This window comes from Ovis aries, chromosome 11, assembly GCF_016772045.2.
Source record: "Ovis aries strain OAR_USU_Benz2616 breed Rambouillet chromosome 11, ARS-UI_Ramb_v3.0, whole genome shotgun sequence".
Classification (NCBI taxonomy): Eukaryota; Metazoa; Chordata; class Mammalia; order Artiodactyla; family Bovidae; genus Ovis; species Ovis aries.
In genome coordinates, this window is record NC_056064.1 from 44290565 (window position 1) to 44307852 (window position 17288).

General features: G+C 51.5%; 3 protein-coding genes across 16 annotated transcripts in view; 1 reads left to right on the top strand and 2 right to left on the bottom strand.

Annotated features, from left to right (window-relative positions):
- GJC1 (gap junction protein gamma 1) overlaps window positions 1-1360 on the bottom strand; it is a 31769-nt gene extending 30409 nt beyond the window's left edge. For 5 of the 11 annotated variants that reach the window (XM_012186215.4, XM_060395728.1, XM_060395723.1 and 2 more), the window contains exon 1: window positions 110-613. The gene's annotated coding sequence lies outside the window, so the exon portion shown is untranslated. Of the gene's footprint in view, window positions 1-23; window positions 614-666; window positions 876-1226 lie in introns of those variants that run through there. The other 6 variants (XM_027974417.3, XM_060395735.1, XM_060395734.1 and 3 more) reach the window with 3 other exon arrangements.
- An 8983-nt stretch (window positions 1361-10343) lies between these two features.
- HIGD1B (HIG1 hypoxia inducible domain family member 1B) lies at window positions 10344-12856 on the top strand. 2 transcript variants are annotated; one of them, XM_004012989.5, is made up of 4 exons: window positions 10344-10442; window positions 11197-11347; window positions 11966-12100; window positions 12720-12856. In XM_004012989.5, the coding sequence occupies exons 2-4, from the start codon at window positions 11248-11250 to the stop codon at window positions 12782-12784; spliced, it is 300 nt and encodes a 99-aa protein (XP_004013038.1). In that variant the 5' UTR covers window positions 10344-10442; window positions 11197-11247; the 3' UTR covers window positions 12785-12856. The 2 variants fall into 2 exon arrangements, with proteins under 2 accessions (XP_004013038.1, XP_012041609.1); XM_012186219.3 differs by lacking the exon at window positions 10344-10442 and adding an exon at window positions 11015-11107.
- Window positions 12857-13227: 371 nt separating this feature from the next.
- The window catches only part of EFTUD2 (elongation factor Tu GTP binding domain containing 2), a 40675-nt gene continuing 36614 nt past the window's right edge, over window positions 13228-17288 (bottom strand). For 2 of the 3 annotated variants that reach the window (XM_004012990.6, XM_042256096.2), the window contains exons 20-28: window positions 17184-17266; window positions 16453-16539; window positions 16105-16231; window positions 15812-15899; window positions 15073-15191; window positions 14883-14977; window positions 14284-14437; window positions 14027-14134; window positions 13228-13697 (exon numbers count right to left, since the gene is read on the bottom strand). In XM_004012990.6, the coding sequence (XP_004013039.1) occupies window positions 13602-13697; window positions 14027-14134; window positions 14284-14437; window positions 14883-14977; window positions 15073-15191; window positions 15812-15899; window positions 16105-16231; window positions 16453-16539; window positions 17184-17266 (957 nt within the window). In that variant the 3' untranslated portion in view covers window positions 13228-13601. Of the gene's footprint in view, window positions 14135-14283; window positions 14438-14882; window positions 14978-15072; window positions 15192-15811; window positions 15900-16104; window positions 16232-16452; window positions 16540-17183; window positions 17267-17288 lie in introns of all 3 variants that reach the window. The other variant, XM_060395716.1, reaches the window with a different exon arrangement.

Consider the following 17288-nt stretch of genomic DNA (forward strand, 5'->3'; position numbering starts at 1 on the left):
CACACACACACACACAAACATACCGGTCGTTCAAAGTTTCACCAAGCGGGAAAAAAAAAAATCATTTTAAGTTTTAAAAACAAAAACGTGTTAACCGAGAGGCGATTACCATATTCCCCGGTCCCCTCACTTCCAAGCCCGCGAACTACATCTCTCAAACATTCACAGAGACGGGAGTCCCGGCAGGGATGTTCGAGGAAAGAGCCAGACGAACGGCACGCCGCCCGGAGAGATGTCAGGGGCCGAGCATCCGGAGACAAAGACCAGCCCGCGAAGCGCCCCGGCTCGGCCCTGCGCCCCTAACCGCCCGAGGAGTTGCGAGCACCGCCGAAGTGCGCGCCCAGGTCCTCCGGGCTCCCCGCCCACCCGGCGCGACCGCCGCGGCCCGGGCCCACCCCGAGCCGTTTTCCCTCCCAATTTGGGAACCGCGCGTCTGGGGACAAAAGGGGGAGGGCGCGCCGGGGGCAGCGGCGGCCAGCGGATCGCGACGCCCCCTCGGGGCTCGGCGGGAAGCCCTCGGTGGCGTCCTCTCCCTCCACTCGCCCCCCGCCGCACTCTCCGCCGGGCCGCAGACCCCTCTCCAGCCTCCTCACAAGTTCTCCCGCCTCCCCTCGGGCCCCGCCCCTGGCCCGCTGCCTCTCAGCCGGCCCTACGGCCGCCCCTCACCGGCCGGCGGGGTCCCCCGGAGCCGCCTCCTCCGCCGGGCCTCGGCCCGTCCCGCCGGCCGCCGCCTCATGTGCCCCGCGTCGCCATCGCCTTCGCCGCCACCGTCGTCTCTCCTCCTCCACCTCTTTCGCCGCCGCCTTCGCCTCAGTCTCCGGCCGAGGCCGAAGCCGCTCCCGCCGCCGCCTCCCGCTCCCGCCGCCCGGAGCCACGGGGAGGCGCCTGCGCACTGCGCGCTGCGATGGGGGCGGGGGCGTCCCGCCGCGGCCTGGGAGCGGGGGGCGCGCCGAGCGGCGCTGGGGTGGGAGGGGGCGCCCGGAGCGCGCGGGCGGCCGCGCGAGTGTTCAACTTTCCGCGGTCGGGTCTGCGCGCTCCCCAGCGGTCCGGGACGCGGCACGTGTAGGAGCGACCCACCAGCTAGGAATCTAGACCCCGGGTGGGCGCAGACTTCGCCTCCGGGGCAGGTCATTCCTCCAGCTTGCTTCTCGGGACAGCAACCGCCCCCGGCCGGCCGTGCCTCACTTCGAGCGGGCATCTAACGGCGCCGTGAAGACACGCCTTACCTGGGTATCCTGGGTTGGACCATTGAGCCCCGGAGTTGTCTTCTGTGCTGCGCTCGGCCAAGGCCAGGGGATGTACCACCGGACGCTGACTCCCGGTTCTAGGTTCTGCTCTGCAGTTACTCGAAGATCCTACTGGCCTTCGTCGGGTTAATGGTCGTAATTCTTCCGAGGCTTGACTTTTGCTGATACTTTTGAGGTCCTGGACTTCTCGAATTAGCAAGACCCTAATAGGCCATTTCCTCTTAACCCCCTACATCCCGGCAGGATCCCATTTTCAAAGGGATCCTTTAAAAACTTGTATGAATAGGTAACTTGAACCTTGAACTGCACCGTAGGAATACGAAAACTCCTCAAATGCTCTAAGTGGAGGTGTCCATGCATAACAATGGAAGTAGAACTCAAGAGATGGGGGAGTACTTTACTTTGTAAAGTGCTCCTAAATTATTTTATTGACCGTCACCATACAGAAGGATGGGTTTTTATTTTACCCTTTTGATCACAGAGGAAATTAAACTCTTAACCAGTGAGATGACTTGGTATAAATCAAATCCCTCCCCGCCCCCGACGGAAAGCCAAGCCCTTATGGCCAGTTGAGAGGTTGAAAACAAACTTGAGGGCTGAGCATCTGGCCCACTGACAAATGTTTTGTTTGGCCAGTAGGACGTTTTCCAAAATTGTCAATCAGTTGCCAAATTTTAAAAATCTGTCTTTCTGGCTTCTCTCTAAAAAGTCAAAAGTTTTACTCACTTTGAGCCTCTGTTTTCCCCTGGCAGTTACTTGTGAGTAGCATCTGTCTACCAGGCTCAAGCTCCTCTCCACTCAGCATCTTGAATCATTTTTCATTAGCTGCTTGGCCTCGGTATTTAAATTATTTTCCCCCTATACTTGCCGTGTCCTGAGAGCCGCATGCCCTCCCCACTGTCATTGTTACTTCTCTACAAATGTATTTAAAATTACAAGTGTGGGGACTTCCCTGGTGGTCCAGTGGCTAAGACTCTGTGCTCCCAATTCAGGGAACCCAGATTCCATCGCTGCTCAGGGAACTAGATCCCACATGCGGCAACTAAGAATTTGCATGCCACAACTAAAATTATCCTACATGTTGCAAGTAAAGATCCCGCATGCTGCAACTAAGACCCGGTACAACTAACTAAATAAATAAAAATATTTAAAAATTAAAATGACAAGTGTGAAGACCCTGTAAATATGTGAAAATAGGAATAAAGTACAGATAACACAGGAGACAACATCGTTGTAAAACTGACTACAATATTAAAACTCCCAACAATTGCTAGTACAAGTATAAATTGGTGCAAATCACTTTGGAAAACTATTTGGCAATGAATGTCTACTAAAGCTGAACCTAGGAATGCACTATGAATCTGTAGTTCTACTGAAATTCCACAGAAATATGTACAAAATACTTGTTCTAGAATATTCATGGCAGCATTGTTTGTAACAGCCAAGAAACTGGAAACTACCCAAAATGTCCATCAACCACAGCAAGGATAGACAAAATGTTACATTCACACAATACACAACAATGAGAATGAACAATCTTTACAGGCAGCTTTAAGATAGATTAATTTCCTCAGACTTTCCATTTATACGAAGTTCAAAAACAGGCAAAACTAATTTGTACTGTTAGAAGTAAGGATAGTGGTTATCCTAGGGAAAGGATAGTTACCAGAAGGGAGGGGGCTGGTCTTGTTCTCTTCTTGGTCTGAATGCCAAATACAAGATACACAGGTGTGTTTAGTTGCCACATTTGAGCTGTTCTCTTTCAATAGGGGTCGTTTACTTTTCTATGATATGTTAAGACCAATTAATAACCTTTTAAAACATTTGGTTATGTAAGTGTATATATATATATAAACAAATATGTATTATATATTATACATGTAAATTATATATATATATATATACACTCAAATGTTTATTAGGTATTATTTTCCTATAAATTCATGGATGGACATGCCCGGGAAGCCTCTCCATCTTTTAGCATTACCCGTTCTTCATGGAGATTGAGAACCAAACTCTTCCTATATTTGTTATCTTACTCTCAAGCATGCAGCTTGTCTTTATCTAGGTAGAGCAACCAGTTTTTTGGTTGGTTGGTTTTGGTTTTTTCCACGCTGCTTTTAAGATCTCAGTTCCCCCACTAGGGATTGAACCTGCATCCTCTGCAGTGAAAGCTCAGAATTCTAACCACTGGACCGCCAGGGAATTCCCTAGAACAACCTTTTAAAGATGGAAATGAAACCCAAGGAAGCTGTTTTAACTGCAGACTGTTTAAAAAATAGAAATGTAGTCAGACTGTCTCCTGGTCAGAACTCCTTCCTCTCCTCTTTTCACCTTGCCAGCTAGAGACATCCTTTAATCCAGTTATAGCTGAGCTGAGGCCAGAAACCTAAGCTAGTGGTCCAGGTATTGACCAGGGTCTGAGCAAATCAGGGCAACTGCTAGCATATGAGCTCTCTGGAGGCAGGGAAGTTATATCACAGCTCCTAGAGCCCAGCCCAACACATAGTAGGTGCTTGGCAATTGTATACAGAGTGAATGCGTAAAGGAAGGCTCGCCACTGTGGGCTAATATAAAAAGGCTACCAGAGGGAAGGAAACATAAAAAGGATACCAGCAGGAAGAGGGCGGAAAAAAACCCTCACGTTTCAAACGGAGAAATGATGGGGAAATGGGTCTGGTTTCCAGCCTCTGGCAGGGAGCAAGGAGCTGGGTGCTGTGAGAACCACATCACTTTTTATTCACAGGGGGCTCAGGCAGGAAAGGATCAAAACCCAGTTTGAGAACTTGAGAGTCACCCTGGGGCTCTGTGGTTTGGAAACTGTAGGGTCAACTTGAAGGCTGCAGTGTGTCATTATTTCCATTACACATTTTCCAGGGTCTCCACTTGGCTGGTAGGTTCAGAGCCCATTCTTCTGTCCTAGGGGATGGGACCAGAGGCCTAGAGAGGTAGGATTTGGGAAAGCTCCCTGTTGGCAATAGGAAGCCCTGCCTGCCACAGATGGGCTGAATAAGAAGCTGTTGATTCCTTCTGCTATTGGGAGGGGGCATGTTACTATCACAACCCCCTCCCTGCTATAATCCCCAGCAGTCTCAGTTAACCTGTAGTTGTTCTGTTGCTAAATCTTGTCCAAGAGATACATTATACTACTCCTTCCTGCCACAGGGGTTTTGTTTAAACCAAATTTTTTTTTGTCAAAGAATTTTTTGAATGGGTAATACAAGTAGTATAAAAGAAACAGTAAGATGACTCCTTACCAGTGCTTCCCAGAACCCAGCTAGCAGTTTTTTGAGTATTAATGCTGGATTTCAAGTTAAGGTCAATTTACTTGCAAATGAAGGATGCATGAAATATGCTCAGGAGTTGGGGGTGGGGAGAAGGATATGGGAGATGAAGAGACCTTCTCTGGTACCACCCAGACAGGGATGTTTGGACACGCCCAGAACCCAGTGTGCTGGGTCATGAGCTACCCTGCCTTGGTGAGAGTCCTTGAATGTCTGGAGGCCCTGGGTTCAGAGGTCTGTCCTGCCCAGCTGTTTACATTCATTTATGTGTATCCCCTTTCTTTCTTTCTTTCTTTTTTTTTTTTTTTTGGTCACTTGGTATGTGGGATCTTAATTCCCAGACCTGGTATCCAACCTGAGTGCCTTGCATTGGAAGCAGAGTCTTAACCACTAGACTACCAGGAAAGCCCCTCATTTACACATATTTCTAAGATGGCATGAGTGCTTAGCGCTCATGTGCTCAGCTGTGTCCAACTCTTTGCTACCCTGTGGACTGTAGCCCCCGAGGCTCCTCTGGTCATGGGAATTTCCAGACAAGAGTACTGGAGTGGTCAGCCATTTTCCTACGCCAGAGTATCTTCCAAACCCAGGGATTGAACCTGCATCTCCTGTGTTTCCTGTATTAGCTCGCAGATTCTTTACCACTGTGCCTCCTGATTTTTGCCTAAGATGGTGTGAGAATGTGATGAAATGTAAGGGAAACCATTGTCATATGTTAAATTTTCATTGTAAGGTGGTCTATAGTGATTATCATTGTTGGTTGGATAGCGGAGCCATTTACCTGTGGTTTGATATGGTTGTTACTTAACCTCTCTCAGCCTTGATTTCCTCATCTGTAAAGTGGGGATAATGATATCTACCAGTTGGGGCTGTTGTGAAGATTAAATATGTGAAGTACCTAAATCTTGTAGGCTCTCAAGACTTTAGTCCCCTCTCACAGTGTGCTTTGGGGAATTTGGGTATTCAAAAGGACCCAACACAGAACTTTAGCAAAACATTTCAAGTCCTCTGGTGCATCCCTTTGTTAGTACTGGGGTCTGTACTGGTGTCTTCCACAGCTCAAAATTCTTTCTTCATGAGACATGATTCTATTCTATCACTACACTCTCATTCAGCCTTCCAATCACCATTATCCACACCCTCTTAGAATCTTTAAAATTATGTGAGCAATCTCTCCAGAATGATTATTGTTGTTCAGTCAGAGTCATGTCCAACTCTTTGTGACCCCATAACTGCAGCACACCAGGTTTCCCTGTCCTTCACTATCTCCCAGAGTTTGCTCAAACTCATGTCCATTGAGTCAGTGATGCCATCCAACCATCTCATCCTCTGTTGCCCCCTTCTCCTCTTGCCCTCAATCTTCCCCAGCATCAGGGTCTTTTCCAGTAAATCAGCTCTTCATATCAGGTGGCCAAAGTATTCGGGCTACAGCTTTGGCATGAGTCCTTCCAATAAATATTCAGGGTTGATTTCCTTTAGGATAGACTGGTTTGATCTCCTTGCAGTCCAAGGGACTCTCAAGTCTTCTCCAGCACAATTTGAAAGCATCAGTTCTTCAGTGCTCAGCTGTCCTTATGGGCCAGCTCTCACATCCACATCCGTACACGACTACTGGAAAAACCGTTAACTTTGACTATATGGACCTTTGTTAGCAAGGTGATGTCTCTGCTTTTTAATATGCTGTTGAATTTTGTCATAGCTTTTCTTCCAAGGAGATTCTTCTTCCAGAATGATTCAGTTCAGTTCAGTTCAGTTCAGTCGCTCAGTCATGTCTGACTCTTTGTGACCCCATGAATCACAGCACGCCAGGCCTCCCTATCCATCACCAACTCCCAGAGTTCACTCAGACTCACGTCCATCGAGCCCGTGATGCCATCCAGCCATCTCATCTTCTGTCGTCCCCTTGTCCTCCTGCCCCCAATCCCTCCCAGCATCAAAGTCTTTTCCAATGAGTCAACTCTTCCCATGAGGTGGCCAAAGTACTGGAGTTTCAGCTTTAGCATCATTCCTTCCAAAGAAATCCCAGGGTTGATCTCCTTTAGGATGGACTGGTTGGATCTCCTTGCAGTCCAAGGGACTCTCAAGAGTCTTCTCCAACACCACAGTTCAAACGCATCAATTCTTCGGCGCTCAGCCTTCTTCACAGTCCCAACTCTCACATCCATACATAACAACAGGAAAAACCATAGCCTTGACTAGACGGACCTAGTAAAGTAATGTCTCTGCTTTTGAATATGCTATCTAGGTTGGTCATAATGATTAGTGGGTACAAAAGGCACTTTCTTGGCCCAAGCCTGTAGCTCTTGGGGCTGTCCTTGAACAAATGCTACAAGGTCCTTGGAACCAGTGCCTGTTTTTAGAAAGAGAGGGGATGTCCCCACCCTCCCTACCCCAGGTACCTTCTAGAGGCTGCCTCAGCCTAGCCATCTCATCTAGAAATTTCTACTGCCCTGGCCTGTTCCTGCTACCTTCTCTTTACTCCTCAAGCCCCCCGAAACTACTCTGTGGCCCAGTGTTTTCTCCCCTGTAACTACCCTAGCCCTCCAGCCTGGGTCTTTCTCATTCTTACCCCAACTCAGGGCATTCTCTGTTCCTCGTCCAGTTCAGTCATCATCACCCCCTCACTCACAGCACTCCTTAGCTCAAGGCAAAAGCTGCACGTCCCTCTCTGCCCCGCTCTTGTCACTGAGCTCCCTTGGGCTATATATAGCACAGCTGTGTCTTTAGATTGTGTACAGCCTCAAGTCCAAGTCCCCCTCCCCCACCCGTTCCCTTCCCCCAACACAATCAGGAGAACAAACCTGAAGCTTTCAGTTAGGGCAGGGAAGCCCCTCCAACAGGGACAGGGTTTGCAGAGGGATGCAAGTATGCTGAATTCAGGACCACCCAGAACATGGCAAGCTTTCCATCTGTTGTCAGTGACTTTCCGTTTCTCCCCCAGCCTGTTACCCATCCCCCCACCTTGCTCATTCTGGAAAAAAAGGAGTAGGCAGCACGGACGGGAATTCTAATCATATTATTTAACCCTTGCGTGTGTGCTCAGTCATTCAGTGGTGTCCGATCTCTGTCCATGTGATAGGATCTTCTGGACCCAGGGGTTGAACCCAGTGGCAGGCAAGTTCTTTACCACTGAGCAAACTGGAAAACCCTATTTAACCCTTACATCGATCCTATGGGTAGATGTTACCTCCATTTTGCAGATGATGACATAGACTCAAAAGAGGTTGAGTGGTATAAGACCAGATATTTAGAGAGCAGTCGGTTAAGGAGGTGACCCCACGTCTGACTCTGGCCTGCACTCTTGGCTCATTAAGTCTGTCTGGGTCATTCAATTAGACCCCTCTAAATTAGAATCTATATTAGTGTGACCTGATCTGGAAGAAAGAGGTTTATTAAGCGAATTACTAATGTAGAAGGGTTAAATCAAAGTAATTATTAAAGACTTGGCATATTAACAAAAATGGTATCATAATTTTATCTTATCTGTTTACTAAAACAGGACTCTACAGAAATCTGTTCTTTGAAGTTTTGGTTACTGTGTGTTCTCAGCGGTTTTTGAAATAAAAACCAATTTTATTTCTTCTATTTCAAAACTTCCCATCCAACTTTTAGGTGTTCTCCAGCTTTGATTTTAGAAATGGTTAGAAGTCTAGTGCTTTTTTCTGTCACTTACTGTGACCTTGAGCAAGATGTTTAACTCAAGCCTTAATTTTTCATCTTTTTTAAATTAATTATTAATTTATATATTGACCTCGAGGTTTGTGGGATCTTAGTTGAGAGTCCTTTGGACAGCAAGGAGATCATCTCAACAGGGAGAAGCTGAAATTCGCTCTCCTTAGCTTGGCCCCTGTTCTCTTAAAGTACTCGGAGTTGATCCCGATTCTTGCCCTGTCTCAGCCAGACATTTCCACTCTCCCGCTTCTGGCCTAGACCATTGATCTCTGGAGAATTCAAGCCACCGTTGGGACCAGGAGAGGCAGCACAGGAGTGTGTGTGAATGCCTGGGAGGAGAGTTCCCAGGGACGCTGGGGATATGCGGAGGCCCCAGGGGAGCAACTGTGACCCTGGGTCTCTCCCTGGAGCAGTGAAGGCTGGGGCGAGAAGAGAGACATCAGCTGCTGGACACACGTCCAGGGCTGAAAAGTCGTTTTAGGACAGAGTAATCTGGGGGAGAAACAGGGCCTGGGATGGCGTGGGAGTCTCTACAGTGCACCCGGTCCTTCTCCATTTCTCAGCAAGAAGGTTCTTTGGAGAGAGCCAGACCCAGGTTCAAATCATGACATTCACTAGCTGTGTGTGTGCATGCTCAGTCGCTCAGTCATACCCGACTGTGATCCCATGTAGCCCGCCAGGTTCCTCTGTCCATGGGATTATCCTGGCAAGAATACTGGAGTGGGTAGCCATTTCCTCCTCCGAGGGACCTTCCCGACCCAGGATACAACCCTCATCTCCTGTGGCTTCTGCATGGGCGGGTGGACCCTTCACACCTGAGGTACTTGGGAAGCCCTCACTACGTGTGTACCCTTGGATAACTCATTTAACCTTTCAGAAGCTCAGTTCCTGGTCCAGGGACAAGCTGCTACTTACTGTGTAGAATGGTGGAAAGTTCTGAAATATGAATACTTGAAACAAAAGAGGTGCTAATGATGGCCATGGGCCTCTCCATAACCTAAGCATCAGCCTGCAGGCAGCAGTAGAAAGGGTTCTGGAGATGTGAGGGAAGTCACATTTGTTTCAAATTCCTGAACAAATCTCCTTAGTCCAGAAAACATTCTTGGAGGGGTCAAGACCAACACCAGACAGGCTGTCTCCCACAATTATGGCATTTACATCCCACATTGTTCTTAAGGGTATTTTAAAAAACATTAATTTTTGGCTGTGCTGGGTCTTCACGGCTGCATGGGCTTTTCTCTGGTTGTGGCTCGTGGGCTGCTCATCGCAGTGTCTTTCTTGTTGCAGAGTACAGGCCCTGCAGTACTCGGACTTCAGCAGTTGCAGCACATGCGCTCAGCAGTTATGGTTCCCAGGTTCTAGAGCACAGGCTCAGTAGTTGCGGCATGTGGGATCTTACGTGACCAGGGATTGAACCCTGTCTCCTGCATTAGCAGGTGGATTCTATACCACTGAGCCACCAGGGAAGCCCTAAGATAACTAGCTCTGCCGGCTTAGTTGGGCCATGCAGGACCCTCAATCTTTGTTGTAGCATTCGGAATTTAGTTACCTGACCAGTGGTTGAACCCTGGCCCCCCGCATTGGGAGTGTGGAGTTTTAGCCACCGGACCACTAGGGAAGTCTCCCTCTTAAGAGTATTTGAGGCCATATAATTTGGGGGAAAACTCAGGATCTCTGCCCATTTTTGCCTGTATAGTCCTGTCCCAGTTCTCCAAATCAAGTCCACCTCTGATCCAGCCATGAACCTCCACAGGATTAAGACTGAATTGAGATAGGGGATCCCCTCCATCTGATCTTTTATTACTTTACAGCGCTTGGAGTTTCACAAGGTGGCGCTAATGGTAAAGAATGCAGGAAATCTAAGAGTCGAGGGTTCGATCCCTGGGGTTGGGAAGATCTCCTGGAGGAGGAAACAGCACCCCACTCCAGTATTCATGCCTGGAAAATTCATGGACAGAGGAGCCTGGCAGGCTACAGTCGCAAACAGTCAGACACAACTGAGCATCTGAGCACAGCGCTTGGAGCTCCAGCCTGGAACTCAGCAGATGGGGGGTTAAGACTGATGTCCTGACCTATCTCCTCCCCTCTCCATTCCTGACTTCAAAGTCTCCTTAAAACCGGACACTGTGTCCCTGACCCCATAGTGGCAGCTCCATCATCAGCTCTTGGCCAATTCAAAACAGCAGACGCTGAGCCTTAGCCAGACTGCTTGCACTCCACTTTCTAGCCATCTCCTAGGGTAAGCACCGGCATGCTGAGGACCTGTGGGGCCGGTAGTCCTTGCTTCTCCAGGAGGAGAGGCAACTAGGGATAAGAAGTTGCCTCAAGCAGGGACTTTTGTCTTGGGGTTAGACTTAGAAGGAGCCCCGCAGGCAGAATCCCCAGTCTGGGGCTCCATCTAGTTTGTGATAAGAGCAGACATTTATAGGGGTTTACAAGTAGAGCAGTAAGGGTCCCCAGGACAGGGAGGCAGGGGGTTGGCAACTGAAAAGAACCTGGCAAAAGATGGACCTGGAGACAAGTCCACGTCTAATTATTTCAATCTCTGGCTCTGGTTTGGTCACCATTGCTGTAACATTGGGATGGCTCTGGCTGCCCAGGGCCAGGTCTTCCTCTGCACCTCCCTTGGGAATAACCATCACAGACTCGAGGCCCATGGGGGACCCAAGGTTAAAGGCCTGTTCCTCCCACCCTCATCTGAGGATTTTTCCAGCTGCCTTTTTTGGCCCAAGGATCATACCCATAGGGACGCAGATGGTAGAGGGGGAGGCAGAGAAAACAGTGAAATTGGAATGAGCTGGGGAAAGAGGCAGATGTTGAGAGGAAGAGATGGGAGAAATGGCACTAGTAGTCCAGCCATCTGAGGCAGGACAGCCGGAACAAATAGCGGCTATGTTGGGCATGGTAAGAGAGGTCTCAGCAGGCAACTTCCTCCTTCCCAGCCCAGACTGAGGAGAACTGGAGTTCTTACTGTTGCGGGTGCCTCCTTCTAGGACTGGGCTGAAGCCTAGGAGCCCTAGCTGCTAACATCTGGGTGCAGAATCATGTCTGCTAACAGAGGCTGGTGGGCGCCACCCGAGGGTGAGGACAGCGTGTCTGAGAAGCTCCTGAGGAAGACGAGGGAGTCTCCACTGGTGCCTATAGGTGAGTGGGAAAGGAAGGAATGCGGGGCGAGGAGGGGGCCTTCTCTTGGAACACACTTGTCTGCTAGTCCTTTCAAAGAATGAAGCCCTGAACTTGAGTGGTCCTGCCCACTGACTAATCAACAGCTAGAAGGGAATGAACCAAGAGCAAAGGCGGCACATCTGACAATAGGCAAGGCAGTCTGGGCGGGTGGGGGTGGCAGCCAGCCAAGCGCGTGGGATGCCGACACGTGCCAGGACCGGCAGGGGCAGTCTGGGGCCCCCTCACCCCGAGGCCCTGGGAGGGGAAGAGAACAGCTATGGGGGCTGGCAGTGGTTGATGAAGAGCTCAGGGAAGTGGGAGAGTCATGCTGATGGCTGCTTGTACAGGGAGGTGGGGGGGCAGTTATTGCAAGGAGGCGGTCACTTTGAAAAACTCACTGAGAACAGTTCAATGTTCTAATGACAGCCCCTACTCCACCAACCACTCCCCAGTTCCCTCAGGTGCCCCCCGCCCCAAAGCAGCAGCAGGAAGGCAGCTGGTTATCCAGACACCCAGTCAGCCTAGTGAGTGTCTCTCTTCAGGAGAGCGGTGTGCTTGGTGACTGCGGCCCAAGCGTCACATTCTCTGCCTCTGCAGGCTTAGGAGGCTGCCTGCTGGTGGCAGCATACCGGATCTACCGGCTGAAGGCTCGGGGTCCCACCAAGATGTCCATACACCTGATTCACACCCGAGTGGCAGCACAGGCCTGTGCTGTGGGCGCAATCATGCTGGGTGAGTAGCTGGTGGGGTTGGGGGAGAATGCGGGCAAAACTGACGGGGCAAAATCTGGCTGTGAGCCCTGACAGTTATAGGACATGAGTTCAGCCCCTGTTCCTACACCAGGCTCCACAGCAAGGCCTTGGTGAAACCCGCGTAAGGAGACATTTTCTGGGGTCCCTGATTATTCTCCCGTGTTCAGGGGAAGGTACATAGTCTGTTTCATGAGTCTGTCCTGAGGTGAGAGAACACGCAGCAGTTTCTCTTCCTCTCTGGATCAGAAGGCAGACTGCTACTTCCTCGCCGTGTGACAGTGGCAAGTCCCTTTCTCTCAGACTCTGTTTCCCCATGTGCAACATGGCAAGAACCACCGGGGTCCGCCTCCCTCCCTCCCTGCTGAGAGGTTTCTCAGACAACATACGTGCAAGGGTTCTGTCAACTGTCACATGGCTTGTCTCTCCAGGCTGTGCAGCCAAGTGTCTGTAGCAGCTGTTGAGACCTGGGGCGGACAGATGAGCAAGGAGGTGGACTCTCGAGGGAACGGCTAGTGTCAGTGCCCCCAGACACCCGGGAGAGCCAGGCGATGGGTGGAGGGGGCGATGTCACGGGGCGCTTTCCCTTCTCCCTCACACAGGCGCTGTGTACACGATGTACCGAGACTACATCAAGAAAACCGCGCAGGATACCAGGGAGAAGTAGGAGTCCTACCGGCCCAGGGCGGTCGGACCTCGTCAATCCTGGGTGTGCACCTAATAAAGGAGTTCGAGGCAACTCACCAGTCTCTCCTTCACACAGTGGACAGCAGGGCGAGGGAAGGCTCTGGGGACCAGAGGACCTCCAGGGCAAGGAGAATCTTCGGGGGCAGAGGAGACCTCTGATCCCAGAGACCCAACCACTCCCCAGCCCTCTCAGGTGCCGCCCACAGGAGTGGGAGCAGGGGCAGTAAAGAGGCCTCAGTGCTCATGGGAACACTGAGTGGAGAGGCAAGCGCTCCTCTCTGGGGACCAGGCAGGAAGAAGGCTGCAGCTGGGAGCAGACAGGGAGGCCTCGTGGGAGATGACAGAGACCTAGGACCCAAGTGCCAGGACGAGCCTGAAGGGAAGAGGGTGGAGCAGTGGGGATGAAAGGAATGGACCAAGGCAGAGGTCAGAATGTTCTGTTCACTTATATAACATGTCTAAGGTCAAATTTCGACTAAGAAAAAAAAAAAAATTTCACGTAAATCCTGAAGACAGGGCCCCTTGGGCTTCAACACTTCCAGACGCTTCTCCTTCCTGGACCCTGAGCTCTTCTCTCTCCTCTGGGAATGGAGCCAGGCTGAGGCCATAGGAGGAACCAGGAGGCCCAATGCTCCTCCCTCTGTGCTGGAGGCTTGGGGGCTCCGGGCTTGTTGAGGATGGCCGCAGCAGCCCCAGACATGCTCTGACCACGTGGAGTCTGAGGCCCACCAGGGCCCAGCTTCAAGTCCAGGGTGTGGCCCAGCGCAGGGAGTGGGAGCTGCCATGAGGCCTGGTGCTCACATCGGGTAGTTGAGCACCACATCCTGCTTGGCGAGCTCCAGCAACATAGGATCATCGAAGAACTTGCTGATGCTCACGTCCTCGCTCAGGCCCTGCAGAGTGTGAGGGCAGATGCAAAAATGAGTCTTGCATGATTGCGCTGTACTTGAGTGAAGGGGCGGGGGGCATGTGCCGGCTGAGCTATTTCGGGAGTCCTGCGATTAGGGTATCGTAACAGAGCAGGAGAAGGCTCTCCCTTCCCAGGCATGTGGCCCCAGGCCTGGATGCCTGAAGCCTGGGAAGACCACGTCTCCCCACGCTGTGCAGTAAAATGCTCTTAGTCTTTGGGAGGAGGGTCCAAAGGCAAGAAACAAAGAGCGATCCAGCTCCTGACAAGACCACCTGGGAGTGGAGGGACAGCCGTGGGCCTGAGGACATGTACCTTCCTACGACGGGTTTTGATCATGAACTCTCGGGCCAGGTGGGGAGCTGGCTGTGGCTCCAAGGGGCGGATGACAATGCTCTTGTCCAGAGGGTCACCAGGTACAATCTGAAAGGCAAAGCGGTTTCAGAGCTGCTAGGCCGAGAAGCAAGATGCTTCTCTAGGATGCTGGCGATCCCCCTGGAGGTGGGCAGGTCAGAGGGGACGGCCTTGCAGAGGTGGGAGACCGCAGTGGCCAGCCTGCACCATCTTCTTACCTGCCAGTGGTGGAAGACAGACAAGGAGAAGGCCTGGCCCTGCGTGTGAGTTCGCAGATCAGTCTCAAAGCCAAAAGAGTCGATGGCTGGGATGAAAGCTTTGATGGTGTAGAGAGGAGAGCCTGGGATGGGTGCGTCCTGAGTCACGTGTCCCCTGAGACAGAAAAATAAAGGCTGAATTCCTACCCCTGCGGAGGCCAAAAGCAGAGAAGCAATGTACCCCCAACTGCTGACCAGCAGAGAAAAGAATAACCGCAAGTGCCCCACAGAGGGCGGAAACAGCTGGGGCTCTTCCCACTGCTCCCCATGGAAGTCAAAGGGGCAGCGACCTGTGGGCAAGAGTGGAAGATTGATAGGACAAGGCCCTGCAGACCCCCCCACCACTGACTGACATCCCCCAGGAGCTCTCTGAGGAGGGGTCCGAGGAGAAACCTCAAACTATGACATGTAGTGAGGCTGGGGATGCCTCATCCCTTTCCTGCTTCCTTCTGTAAACCTAGGCCTCAGGAGTGGAGGTTGTCGGGAGGCCAGCCCCTCTGAATTCCTTCTCACTGGAACTCAGGCTTGCCGCCCCCTTCCTCAGGTGCCTGGTGGCTTACCTGCGCCTGGCCAGGACCGTGTAGACAGCAGAGACACAATCTGCAGGGGCCTGGACCTCAACGAAGTAGTAGGGCTCCATCAGACGAGGGGTGGCCTGCAGCAGAGCGGGATGACAGGGCTCCTCAGCTTGGGCAGAGCTGGGGGACAGCAGTCTCGAGGGGCCCCGTCAGAATAGCCCCCCTCGCTCACCATGAGGAAGGCTGAGTAGACGACTCTCCGGGCTGTGGGGATGATCTGGCCCCCGCCCCGGTGCAGGGGCTCCTGGGCAACCACTGCATCTAGGATCTTAAACTTGACATTCCGAATCACTGAAAAGGAAAAGGGGGAGCGGCCTTGGGAGTGGGTCTGGTGCTAGTCAAGGGTGCAGGGATCGAGCAGCAAGGAGCCTCTTGCAGCACTGAAGCTGTCTTGTATCCACGAGGGATGTGGTACAGAATCAGCCTACAAGTGTGTATTCTAACAGCGTATATGGAGGTCAGAGGGTAGGCAGATGTTTGCAGTGTTGGTCTCAGGACACACTCAGACCACATAAAGTAGCTCGAGAAGTTTGTGTTTCTTTTCCAGATATTTGATTATTTTTGGATGTAGAGTAAATTTTAGGAATTGCACATTTGTCCCCACTGAATTCAGTCCTGCTCTATAAACCACTTCAGTCCCATCCTCCTGATGATATCCGTCCTCAAACACATTCCAGGAATGAAAGGCAAATGTCCACCTAGACATGACTTCTATTTCTAGGATGTACCAAGCCGTACCACCAGGACAGGGAAGGAGACGAGAGGAAGCTGGCTCAGAACACCGGACAGCCGTGTGGGCCCCAAGTTGTGTCTCCTGCCAGGTCCCAAAGATGAGCCCACCCGGACTATACACCCAGACGCAAGGACCCCAGAGGACAGGGCAGAGAAGGCAGAGGTGCTGGTCGACTTACACTCATCACAGAGAGGCCCTTCCCTGGTTCCCCACTGGAAACCTTGAACGATGCTGTCCTTCACTGAGCCGAGAAGAGCCTTGTCCACCTGCACAGAATGGGAGGGCCCCTTAGCAGTGACCCTGGCCACAGCCAGAGTTTAGAGGGAGGAGAAGTTCGGCACACTAGTAAAAGGATCCTCTTCTTCACCGGAAGACACACAGTACTTCCGGGAAAAGAAGAACGCTTTGGAGTTTCTTCCACTCAAGAGCTAATAAGCAAGGGCCGCATGGTCCCCACCAGTCTTGTAGTACCTCCGAGGGCAGGGTATCATCCACCAGGATGTTGGGGCCAGTGGCATCCGGGCCGAAAGCCCAGATGGAACGGGCAGCCAGCAGATCCCAGTCGTACTTGGTCTGAAAGAACTCTCCCAGCTTCTTCCTGGGGAGGGGGAGGGAAATGATGGTGTCAGACAGTCTGGGACTGCCAGTTCCCCGGCCACGGATCCTGCCTTTCTGGCCAACAATGCCCTCAGCTACCCATACTCTGACCGGGACAACTGCGAAAGGGAGAGGCAAAAGCACTTCCCAGAGAGGGGGCGTGTCATGTCAGAGGCTCATCAGGTGAGCTGTCTGGCTCGGGAATCGGAACCACGCTCTCACCTGTTCCATGTGATCTGGACCACCTCGTTCTCTATGTCCTCTGCGAGGCCCTTCTCCAGAGGCTCAGCGATCATCGTGATCTTGTTCCTGGTCAGCAAGGAAACAGGTAATGAGGCGGGTCAGCAGGACTAGCAGGAGGGTGGTTCCCAAGAAGAGGATGACAGAAGGAGGAGCAAAGGCAGTGACATTAAGGAAAGCCACGGGGGCAGAGGAGAGCAGAAACGGCTTGTCTTCTTTCATCTGAATCCATCACTTAAAAAAGAGTAAGGCTTGGGGAGAAATGCTCTTTTTTAAAACTTTAAGCAGTATTAGTATATCAACCAGTCAAACAGCAGAGTTGCTGCTAGGGGAGATTTTAAGATAGTTACATTACACAGAGAGGAGAGGTGGCCATTAAGACACTCACCCTGGGAGTAACTAAGGCAAAGAATTCCACAGCATTGTGAACAAAGGCAAAGGGGATGTGAGGGCTGGGATAAAACTCGGGTACTCGAAGTAACCTCATCTCGAGACTCAGGGTCTCTATATTCACAGTGCTTGCGGCTAGGGTGGGCTTGGGGGGAGTCCCAGGATCACTCGGACCCCCAGGGTTCTTCTACTTTTATTTTTGGCCGTGCTGCGTGGCATCTAGGATCCTAGTTCCCCGACTAGGGATCGAACCTGCACGCCCTGCCATGGAAGTGCGTAGTCCTAACCACAAGACCGCCAGGGAAGTACCACCCACAACTTACTTCTTATTGGGAGTTTCAGCAAAACACTTGAGGGACGACGTTTCCACCACCGTCTCACAGAACGTGACAACAGGGTCCGCCACCTGAGGCATAACATACACTGTC

What these genes read in the sequence shown, in the direction of transcription:
- HIGD1B (XM_004012989.5), top strand. Translation starts at nt 11,248, where the DNA reads ATGTCTGCTAACAGAGGCTGGTGGGCGCCACCCGAGGGTGAGGACAGC. An exon ending in GTCTCCACTGGTGCCTATAG is followed by an intron (nt 11,348 to 11,965) that starts GTGAGTGGGAAA and finishes CTGCCTCTGCAG; the next exon opens with GCTTAGGAGGCTGCCTGCTG. An exon ending in TGTGGGCGCAATCATGCTGG is followed by an intron (nt 12,101 to 12,719) that starts GTGAGTAGCTGG and finishes TCCCTCACACAG; the next exon opens with GCGCTGTGTACACGATGTAC.